This window comes from Rhinolophus hipposideros, assembly GCF_964194185.1.
Source record: "Rhinolophus hipposideros genome assembly, chromosome: 8".
Classification (NCBI taxonomy): Eukaryota; Metazoa; Chordata; class Mammalia; order Chiroptera; family Rhinolophidae; genus Rhinolophus; species Rhinolophus hipposideros.
This window is the reverse complement of record NC_138054.1, coordinates 32,802,416-32,814,595: the sequence shown is the minus strand read 5'-3', so window position 1 is coordinate 32,814,595 and position 12,180 is coordinate 32,802,416. Positions and strand designations below refer to the sequence as shown.

The window sequence follows — 12,180 nt, the reverse complement described above, 5'->3', positions numbered from 1 at the left end:
CTCACAGTTTTACTTTGAGTAGCTTTCCTTCATGGGAAAGAAATAAACAGTAGTTTCGCCCTCACTAACTTGGAGGGATGAGGCCTATAAAAAAGACTGCTGGGAAGTGATAGATCCAATACTCCTGATTACTTTCATTTAAAACAGTTATAATGGAACTACCCAAAATTTGATAGGGTATTCCAAATTGAAAAGGTGGCTTTTCTTCTTCCCTGTGACAGGGCTCTTCCCTGCTATGGTGCATAGCACCACTAGCAAGGAACATTATAGTCCTCCCATTCCTGAAAGTCACTGGATTATTTAACTGATAATGTAAATATGTATCAACTAGATATCTGAAAATTTGATTCCAACAAAGCCAGGACCCAAGTAAGAGGTGAGAAGCGAGAGGATTCACTGTATGTGGGGGCATTGTAAAGTTCTGAAAGGCTTCTCATTGTCCATGAATGAATAAGCAAGAAAAGCAACAACATGGAGCCTATAAAAGAGATGGTGCATCAGTAAAGGATTAAATCGTAGCCTTCAGGAGGAAGAGAGTGAACTTATGTTTAGAAAATATTTGTGGTGGAGAGTTTAAAAATAAATTATACATAGCATATTCGTTGAATTCTTAAAATTTCCAAGTGAACATGGAATTTATGAAATACGACATGAAAGATAAGATAAAACAAGGGACTAAAATGCACACAGTTGGTTAAGAGGCAGGAATAGAAACAAAGCAATAATGATATGATAAGGGAAGGTTATAAGAAAATAAACCTGGAATTTGCAGAATATAAAGCTGTATTAAGAGCAGTAAAGATCGAAATAATCAGTGCAGGAGAGTAATGATATGAAGAACTAACTTGATAAAAACCTCCAGAATGTAGGGGAAATGAACAGGATCGAAATTATGAGGTTAAAATGATGTTGGGTTAAAGTAGAAAACTCTACAAATTGAATGAATAGCATTCCCAAAGAACAGGCAATGACTAACAGAACAGAAGTAATAATAAAAAATATATATGATTCGAGAAAAACTCTCAGTTGAAGAAAAATTTGAATCTGTAGATTGAAAGAGCTCATTGTGTTTTGACAAAGATTAACAAAAGACACCATCAGTTAAATATATCTTGATGGAAGTTTTGAACTTCAAGAATTAAAAAAATGAATCTCACAAATATCCAGGTCTTTTTGCATCTTACAATTTAACATAAAGCTAGTCTTGTACAGAAAAAAAATCCAAAAATTGGAGATTTGAAAATCCTTCTAGAGCAAAAATTAATGAAGCTACAACAGCACCTAGAAATGCTGAATAAAACATAGCGAGCATGTCTTTAAATGAATACCTGAACTTACAGAAATATAACAGAAACCCACAGTGTGCAAAAAAGTGATATGGTGAATGAAAACTAGAGCTGTAGGAGGGAGCATACTTTGACTACCCCAAGGAGATTTTCATACCTTGGTTACCAAAGGACTTTGGTTTTAAATGGCTTTACAGAGACAGAAGACAATTTATTTGATCCATGCAATGTGGGATTTTTTTTTAGACTCCTATATAAAGCCAGGATCCTCAAAGTATCATAACTTCAGTGAGAGAATAGATTAGAAATTAAAACCTCTTCACTGATAAAGAGAGAAAATAAGGCAGCTTCTATCTCTTGGCTTGGGTTCCAGAGGACAAGAGAGCGCTATGCATGCATGTGTGTGGGATGGCTCTCCTGAGAGTTTGTAATCAATTGCTTCTCTTCCAGTAGAGTTCAGGTTTTCACCTGTATTAATTGTGTGGTCTAAGAATCATGAATAAGATGAAGTACGTTGTTTGTAACAGTCCCAGGCTAGTAACATCCACTGGATGCCAGGCAGATGCTAACACGAAACATACACTCTCGTCAAGCTCTGCAGGTTGCTCATATAAAGCCCAACTGAACTTTGAGTTCATAATTCAAAATCAAAACACACACACACACACACACACACACACACACACACACACACACACACCTGTAAATGCTATTCAACAGCTACAACAGGATTAGATCCTTACAAAAATGTCAGAGAGGAGAATAGTCACATACAGGCTCCCATTTAAAATTAATAATCATATTAAATATGAGATAAAATTGTATGCACCTCTACAGAACCTCAAAATACATAACACAAGATTAACGCATTTAGAAGGAAAAATTATATAAGATTTATAGATATATATAAAAAATTTTCATCCAGTAATTAAAGAATACAGAGAAATACAGAATACTAAACATATTCAAAATATTTTGAAGAATTGACGTAGCCATGGTGTCTGACCACAAAACAATTTAATCAACAATAAAAGACTAAACATAAATTTTATATCTGGGGATTTAAAAATTCAGATGACTCACAGATCAAGACTTAACTTACAAATTTAAAACTCAATATATATCAAAACTTGTGGGGTGTACCTTAAGTGGATTTAGAGACAAATTTTTAAATGCTTATAGTAGGAAAGGAGAAAGACATTAATGATGTAAATATTCAAGTAAAGTTAGAAAGCACAGCATGAGCATAAACCAGTGAAATAGAAAATAAAGATATATCAGAACCAAAGGTTTGTTCATGGAAAAGACTTTTAAAATAATTGATTAGAACTATACCTATTTAAGATTTAATCAGTTAAAATCCTTACTCAAACTTAACAAAATGAGGACTGACCATTTTACAGTCAAGTTCTAGGAAATAGTCAAAGAACAAACATTTCAATCTTGCACAAAATCTCCCAAAGAATTAAAAAACAGGAAGTATTCTTAAATTTATTTGAGTCTGGTATAGCCTTACAAGTAAAGTATGGGAAAAGAAAATTAGAAACATTTTCTCTGAAGTTAGGAATTGTCTATTACTGTACAACATTGCACTATTAGCCATAACCTGCACACTAAGACAAGAAAAAGATGGGAGGGAACAAAATTGTCATTGTTTACAGATGATATGTAGTTGTATACATAGAACATTCAAGAGACTCTACAGTATCATTTTAGAATTAATAACAGAAACTGGCAAGATTGCCAGATATAATAAGATCAATATATAAATATCAACTACGTGTTAAACATCAGCAGCAAATACAAACAGTAATTTTTTTTTTAAATCTCCCTCGTACAATAGCAGCCAAAGTTTTAAAAAACCTGGTAGATAAGTCTAATAAAAGGGTAATAAGACCTTTAAGGGAAAATTATAGAATTCTAACAGATATTTACCTAATCTTTAACAAGAAGATATGATTTACTATCCATTAGATTAGCAAAATTTAGAAAGTGATTGACCACATTTTTTTGAGGATATGGATCTTCAAGGATATGGTGGCAATATAAATTGGCATAACCATTTATTGATCCACTTATTACTATCTAGTTAAGTTGAAATATGAATACTCTGTCATCTGGGGATCCACTCCTAGCTCTATGCTGTCTGCAAGAAAGAATATTTAAATTTAGAACCAAACGGAAAATCTTTAGCTTATGATTATGGTAGATGTAATATGCTGAGAAAAGGCCTCAGTGAACCATTAAGGAAGTAAAATACATTTCAAAGATTGCCTAGATCATTAGTTTTATGACTATAAATTTAGTTTAAGTTTTTATTACAAAATCCTGTAGGGAACATCTCCAATCAAACATGGCTGGAATGGCCTAGAAAATCCATAGCCTCCCAGACAGCAAGTTGGGAGAGAAAGCATGTAATGTGATTAGTTGTGACTAGTACACTATGTGGGTTCATGGTGTTTCCCTCTGTCCATACAGATACTAGTGAAGTTAATTTGATCATTTTTATAATTTGATCATTTAAATATATGTTTCACCAAGTTTTTATAGTTATTTACAGTTTAGTGAAAGCTAGTCAATTATAGTGTTCACTTGTAATTATAAAGAATTAATTAATAAAAAAGCATAAGGAAAGAAGCGTAAAACAAATATCACAATAGGAAATGTAGCTTTTACTATCTGTTTAATTTCCAAACACCCATTCATGTATGACACCCATTGTGTATGACTAATTGATATCTTAAAAAATGAAAGTAGGCATGGTCCCATCCACTGAACTACACAAACGCAACTGCAATAATTAAAGTTGGTTTTTAGCCACTATTATTTTTAAGGTTAAGTGAATTTGCTTTGAATGAACATGTTTGAATGTGGTAAAGCAAATCAAGTGTCCCTTCAGCAAAGTGGACACAATTGCTCTTCATATTAAAGAGACAGAATATAATGTTTCATTAACACATTTTTAGAATAAGTTTTTGTTGATTAAAAATAATATATATGTATCCAAAAAATTTGTTGTGATCCTTATATAAAACACTTGCATTTGTATACTCAAGTATTTTTTTAATTCTATTTCTATGTGTAAATATACTAATGAACATATATGGATGGATAACTTCTTGTGGGTCTGTTATTTTATATGTTATTTATCTGTTTAATTTATTCTTTTTGATCAAGCATGCAATTCATCAGAAGCTTCTGGTAGGAAACCACTTTTTACAGAATAATTCTGTTACTTTGATTGCTATAAATTGGGTTTTATGAGGTATTTTGTGGTAACTAAAATGTTTTATATTTAGTTTATTGAAAATATTTGTAGTAAAGCCTGTGGGGGCGGGGGGCGGGTATTCTTAGAAATAACAAATGTAGAGCTCTAAAGAGGTGAGTGTTTAAAGTAGGGGTGGCAGAAGACAACTATTACGCTTTACTAGATATACACTCTCCAGAGGTTTTGGAAAGGATTGTCCTGTTCTGTTATTTGTATATAGAACTTCGTATTTTCATACATAACTTTTCTCAGTTTCCACCCTGTTTTGTGTTTCCTGATATACACTAAATAATTCTTAAATAATGTATTTATAAAGGTAAAGGGTGAAAATAATTCAATCACAAAGTGATTAGGGGACCCAGGGATTATAATCTGTTCAGTAAAAAGGTATATATTATTACAATAAAAGATACTATAAAGAAATATATAATTGCTTTAGTGCCTAATACTTGCTCTTTCCCTAACAGAAAAATTTAGAGGAATAGCCCCCTCCCTTAGTCACTACATAGATAGCCATTAAGGTTTAAAATGTTCGGGCCTCTAACCCCCACTGTTATCCCTCCTTGCTTAACCTGGCCCCCCCCTTCCTTAGCAAGTGATATGGAAACAATTACTGCCATGATTGGCCACCTTCTGGCCTATACACTTCACCTCCCACTGCTGCTGTACACTTACACCCGTGCTGCAGCTATTACAAGTCAGTGGTCATTTCCTGGATAAGTCATGCAACTTCCTCCCTGCTTTTTATATAAGGTCATCCCAGCCTAGAATGTCTTCTTCCTCAACTATTATCAGCCAAAGGAACTCTGTTCTTCAAGATTTAGCACCAATGTTATTTACTTTACAACCCTTGCTTTACAACCCAAAAATTGCCTCTTTCAAGCTTGCGTAGCACATTATAATTTCCTTAGTTGTAGTCTTTGTCACATTCCAGTATTATGGTCCACCTATCTCCCCATTAGTTTCTCATCTCCTTATTAGTGGAGATGTATTTATTGTTTGTAGTGTTCCCAGAGTCTAGCTCAGTTTCTGGTACCACTGAACAGTGCTCAATAAATGTTGAAAAGATTGTTAAACCAGCACCAAGGAAGTAAAATGCCTGAAAGACACTAATGTCTTTCAGAAGAGAGTTAACAAAATGTTATAATTCCGAGTGTCTTTTCCTACAGTAGAGTTTAGAATAAGTAACAAAAGTCCAGAGATGGTATTGTAGTAGTTATAGAATGAGAGTTTCAGTACATGCTACTTCATATTATTAGCACTATTACTATAAGGAGTTAAAGCATTTATACTGATTTTGGGACTAAACAGTAATAACTGATTTTATTTCTTTACCATTCAATTTTAAAATGTCCTCTCTGGATATGTTCAATCAAATAATTGAGTTTCTACATCATTGTTCTATTTCTGTATTATAATATTCTGGGAAAATGTATATAGATGATTTCATGCTACTCTGTTTTTGATATGAGTGTTATTTAATCATTGTTTCATTTATGTTTTGGATACAAGCTTGCTCCTCTTCAGCAATATCTGGTAGGCAACTGCTTTCTAATTTAAAAAAAAAAAAATGTTACCTTTGAAACTTTTTATTTGGTTGTTTGCAAGTTGTTGTGCACCTCATAAAATTATATTTTTATAAAGTATACTGAGTTAAAAAAACAGTTTCGTTGAGGGAAATTATTTCGTTTTATGTTGAGTTTTGTCTATAGAAATGGTTTATATTATAACTTCTTTGGTGATATTTTAGAAACGACAAATACAGCTCTAAGAAGCAGTGGGAGTTGTAAAGGGTAGCAGAAGTAGATTAATAATACACACCACTTAAATGAGATAAACTAGGTTAATGAATGGTTTGTGAAAGAAAATATACTGTTGTAAATTTTGTATAAAGCAGCTAATATTTTAATTAGGTGTTTATCCTAGGAAGTTTATATGCTACTTTGTTTTATTTTCTGTTTGTTTCTCTTCTTTTTTTTTTTTTTACATCTGTTATAAAAGTTAAGTAATATCTTGTTTTTATTGTAAAGAGATGTAGAAGATGGCGGTGACGTTTACCTCATTACAAAGAGACTGGAGAACCCAACATCTGGAGTAGTTGTAACCTGTATATTAATAATTTCTAAATTCTTACAAAATATGAATGATAACTACTTAAAAATATATTGGATAATGGCATACAACAACAACATGCTGTTTTCATAATAAATAGTAATTTATCCAACACAGAATCCAAAAATGCCTAATAAATAAATTTACTAAATATAATTAATGAAGCATTCTTATTCTTTGTAGAATTATCTGCATATCATGGAATAAGGATGTGTCATACTTGAATTTTTAATGAATTTTTCTAATGCTTAAAATGAACTTTGTAATCTAATTTTTAAATTATGTCCTATGTATAAACATGATATATTCAAACATATTTTAAGGGTGATAAGAATTGTTATTTTAATGTCCTTCTGGAAATGCCTAAAAACTGTCACTTTGTTTCTTCTTTCTTCATCTTGTAAATGTGGGTAAACTTTCCTACAGACCAACCCAGAGTGAACGTAGAGATTACTTTGGTAGGCTCATTTATTTAGAATACAATGTGATAGACCCTTTAAATAATACAAACTGAAGAGGAAATAAATTTATTTGAAACATAAATATAATTGCAATGTATATTCCTAAGAAGAAATTGAATTAACATTTGGTATGTTCTTATTTTTGTAGTACCTGGTTTGCCCCTTTATTGATCACTACAGAACAAAATATATTTGCAGAAAAATCTTTCTTTGAGATATTTTTTCCTAAGGAGAGTTACTAATCACTGTTAGGTGCTTTGTAGATAGGTACCTGTGATAACATAGCTAAGAAGAGTTAGAACCAAGATTCCAGCTCACATGTGCCAAGCTCCAAAACCTTTGGCTATTTCAGGATATCACAGTGGTTTAAATAGTTAATTATAGATACAGCTTATATATTAGAACACAAGAAGAAAACAAAAAAATGCAGAACTTTAAGCATATGCTTTGTAGGGAACTTGATTAAATGTGCTGCAGTGTTTGGCTGTCTCTCCCACCACTTAGTTTATTAATTAGCTACTAACACCTTATGTCAGTGGATATAAACTTGAAACATAACCAAAGAAAAGCATTTAGAAAGTTAAATTTGCCACTGTATAAAAATAATAAAATTCAAAACAAATACATATGGTTCTGGATTGCCTATTGTTTTAGAGTTATTCATAATCCAGCATATTGTGAAATATTTTATTTTTGTTGTCTATATTTATAAGATGTATATTTTGGTTAACTGATAGTTTTACAAAGAGTTAACTATGTTCATCTTTGCATCTAAATAATGCACTTATGAACTAGAGATTTTGTGTGTGTATATATATATACACATATATATATGTGTATATATATGTGTATATATATATATATGTATATATATACACTTATGTGACAAAAAGTGCTTCAGGAACAGAGTTTTCTTCACAGAACTTAAATCACATTATAGTTAATGCTTATTCTTTACTCCAAAAAGGAATCTATTTATTGAAACAATTCACAAAATTTAAGATCTTTGATTCATACACATTTCTGATAAAGTTATGTAAGACATTTATGAGAAATGTTGTTTACTTTCTACAGTGCTACTTGACAGTAAACTCGGAGTATTGATGAGAATAGAGAATATTTCAAAGTATTTCCTAAATATCTTGCTAGTGAATAAAATTAAGTAGCACCTGAAATTTTCCTCTGGCTTATTCACCAAGTAAGTAATGGAAATTTTCTATCAAACCATCTTTGGCAGATACTGCCAGTCCTTCCTTTGACCAGTTATGTTTTCTTAAACTCCAGATCCACTTAGCAGAAAGTGACAGGAGAGGCTGAAACAGAATGTTACGAAGGTTTTCTTTTTATTTCTCTGATTCTCTTCCTTGTCTCCAAATTATCTCTACTCAGGCAGGCATCTGGAGAGTTTATACTGCAACTAAATGTGTGAGTTCTATAAATAGAAGATAAAACATTTTTTTCAAAAGAAATCAGAGGTATACAAGTTGTTTCTTAAAAGACACAGTTGCATTTAGCAATAAATTATATTTTAAATTTGTTTTTAGCTGTCATTTCCAAGTCAGTGCCATGTGCAGATATGTATTGCTCCATGAAAAAAAAAAATCTTACTTATAAAACCACTCTTCTTTAATTGTTTCTAGTACATTAACTTTTATAAGTAAGATGACTTAAACCATCCTAAACTCAAAGAAAATGTAAAAGTTTTCTACGCCCAAATCCACCCCGGGGAGGAATTAGACCATGTTTGCATAATTAGGTGCAATTATTTGATTCATTGTTTTGGTGGATGAGATTTTCAGACAATGGGAAACTCTAAGTTTAAAAATTATTTTTCTCAAACTTTCTAAAATAGGTATTTTAACAGCAAAATACAGATGACAGTTTAAAGTAGTAAAATAATGTCTTCAGAAATGCACACTCTATGTTACTTAAAAACTAATGTCTTCCATTGGTGCCTGTCATCACTATTTTGAAATCTCAAAAAGTTTAGAGTGCCAACAACCTTTTTGGTTCATAACAGTGTTTTGCCAAAGTACTTAATTGGGTATAAGGCGAAATAATACTGTGTGTTTTAAAATGCCTCACTTTAATATTACCACAATAGTAAATGATCTCATTAAAGAATTAGTCAGTCCTTCACGTCTACTTTTGTCTTTTCATTATCATCATCACCACCACCATCATCATCTTTTGTATTTCTGAAATACATACCAGTGTACCACTCCATGTCCAGTTTGTCTAACCTTTCACTATTTGAACTTTATTTAAATCCTATTCTCTGCTATTTTTTCTTTCTTTATAGATTCAGATATCAGAAAAATACTGAGAACATTCTGAACAAAAAGACTAAAATAATTATTTCTTGTATAGTTAGGTTTTGCTCTCATCTTAACTATAGGAACAAGAATACATACTGTTAATGCCATTTTATCGCTTTGGAATTTTTGTCTATTTGTTTTTAATCAACAAAGTTGTTTATAAACAAATTATTGATAATAACTTTGTGGAAAAGAAGAATCTTTTTCAATGATTCTCCATTTAACAAATCTAAAACTGCAAACCCCAGCTTTATAAAATAATGTGGCTGTTATTGATCATTATATAAACATCGGGTTTTGAATTGCTTTACTTCAGTGTACATTTGAAATTAGACATTTGGTTTTCCTCCAAATTTAGAATGAGATTTTTAATGGGTTTTTTTCTGTTTGTTTGTGATGTTTGGTTCTGTTTTATTTTTTCAGATCTTTGTGGATAATTTTTATGTTTTAGTTTGTGGTTTGTGTTTTTCTTTTCTCTCTTACCTTTAGTAGAGAGAACACAAATCTAATAACATAAATCTTTATACATGAAAATAGCCCTTTGTCAAAATCAATAACTTTTGAAACTCTACAAATCAAAAGTTCATTCTCCAGCTGTTTTCAGTTCTTATGTTTAAAATCTCTGTTGTCCCTTTAAACTATCATTGCTGATTTATTTGCAGTCAGTATTTTTTTGTCCTAGACTAATTTCTAACTTTTTTACATTACTTTCATGTATGGTTTCAGGAACAGTATTTTTATTATTAGATTTGAAATTATTAAAGTGATCTCCATATAGAAAGATATATGAGAGATTTTTAGAAATTTGAGAAAACGTTTGCTTCCTGTTTAGAGAAACTAAATAGATTTCTAGTGTATCATGGTTGTGAATACACGTTTCATGGCAACCATAGTTGACATAAGTCTGTTTTTAAAGCAAGTATATTTATATATAATACAAATATTCTTACAAGACTTTTTTTATGTATTTTTAGTGAAAGAATTTCTAGCCAAAGCCAAAGAAGACTTTTTAAAAAAATGGGAAAATCCTGCTCAGGTAAGAAATATTCAAATTTTTCTATGATTTAAAAATCCTGTGTTAAGTAAAATCATGATTCTTGCCTAAATAATTTACTACTTGCAGAAACTTTAATTTTCAAGTAACATTAATAAATATAAGCTTAACATGGGAATTTTTGTCATAACATGTTTTGACTTAATAATTTTATGTAAGCCTACATTGAAGAAGAAACTAATTTTTAATATAATACCTGGTTTTAAATTTTGATACTAATTCCAAGCTGCTACAAACTCTTCATATTTTCTAATATTAATTTTTATTTATGCCTTTGCTAGCATATTATTTTTATTAATTATGAAAATAGGGATCCTATTGGCCAGTTTCAAATTCTTAATCACAAATACTTGGCTGTTGATAACATACCAAACCTAGGAATTCTTTCATAAACATTTTGATGGAGTAAATTGTATATAATTTAAGTGCTTTAGATCTTAACCGATCTATAAACTCTATATAAAAAGAGCCCTCTATGCTTGCCAAAAAAATCTCCTTTTGAAGTTATAAATAATTAATAAACTTTAATAGTAGGTCAAATTTTGAAAACCCTTCTCTTAGCACAGTTATTATGCTTCAAATATTTGCTCACTAGGAAATATTTAATTTTAAGTAAATGTTGTTTTATGAAAATACCATCATTACCAAGATTTAGAGCATGACCTATAATTTAAAATATAATCACCCTACTGATTACAAAAAGTTAGACATTTTCTAACATAAAGCATTAATGGCGGTGAAGATGATGACATATTTATATGAAAAGCAATGACTAGCAAAAAGAGATGTTCTTTGGTCTATTAATGAATTTTGTTTCCATTATTTATTTGGGAACTATATTAAATATGTCAATCCATCTGTGTTGATATAACCAAAAATTAAATATTAATTCATAAGGTTAAATAATTAATTCAGTCAGAATTAGAAGGACTTTTTCTTTCTACATTGCCATAGAATGTCATGGCAATTTAAAGTTATTGAAATTTGAAATTAAATTATGATGAAAACAAATGTTACAAGTAGAAACTTAGAGTCTCTTGCTCTCTCTGTAATGATTCAACAGGAAGGTAAGCTATTTCTCAAAAGGCAAGATTTGATTTGCAATAGAGACAAAATCCAACTACAATGGACTTTGATAGCTGTCTAGATTCCTCACTTATACAAGAATCATTCTGCATGACATTTTTCTCAAGCTAAACGCTGTATAGACTGGCCCTTGGAAATATTTTTTTCCAAGATTTTCATGGAGATCTTTGTAATGAAAACCTATTAAAGAAATGGGTCAGCAATTACTCCTTACTGCTATTTAGCATATAATTTGTTCCTAGTAATTTTCATTTTGTTGTGGCAGCAGCAAATTCAGTAGATTGATGCTTCCAATTCTTTGCTTCTAGGCTATAGTCAAAGCCAAACAAAGATGTTTGCTCATAACAAAGCATCTATTCAAGGAGAAAAAAGAGACTGATTATTGTTCTGGGACAATGACTCTTGGTTATCTTTGTGAGAATGAGGAACTCTTCTTTCCTTATTACTGTTTTAGGTAATACTGGGTTATTATAACATCAGAAAGAGAAAGCCGTTAGGATTTCTCACGCTGTTATTACCTAGATCTATATGCTCATATAAAGATAGAAATGAAGTTCCACAGTGCTTTCTTCAGAGGTAACTCTAGTGAAAGGAC

General features: G+C 30.9%; 1 protein-coding gene across 9 annotated transcripts in view; it reads left to right on the top strand.

Moving 5' to 3' along the window:
- Positions 1-12,180, top strand: part of PRKACB (protein kinase cAMP-activated catalytic subunit beta) — a 104,166-nt gene that overhangs the window by 61,585 nt on the left and 30,401 nt on the right. For 5 of the 9 annotated variants that reach the window (XM_081055741.1, XM_081055745.1, XM_081055737.1 and 2 more), the window contains one exon: positions 10,420-10,481. In XM_081055741.1, coding sequence (XP_080911867.1) covers positions 10,420-10,481 — 62 coding nt within the window. Of the gene's footprint in view, positions 1-4,463; positions 4,488-6,066; positions 6,091-8,516; positions 8,553-10,419; positions 10,482-12,180 lie in introns of all 9 variants that reach the window. The other 4 variants (XM_081055738.1, XM_081055739.1, XM_081055740.1 and 1 more) reach the window with 2 other exon arrangements.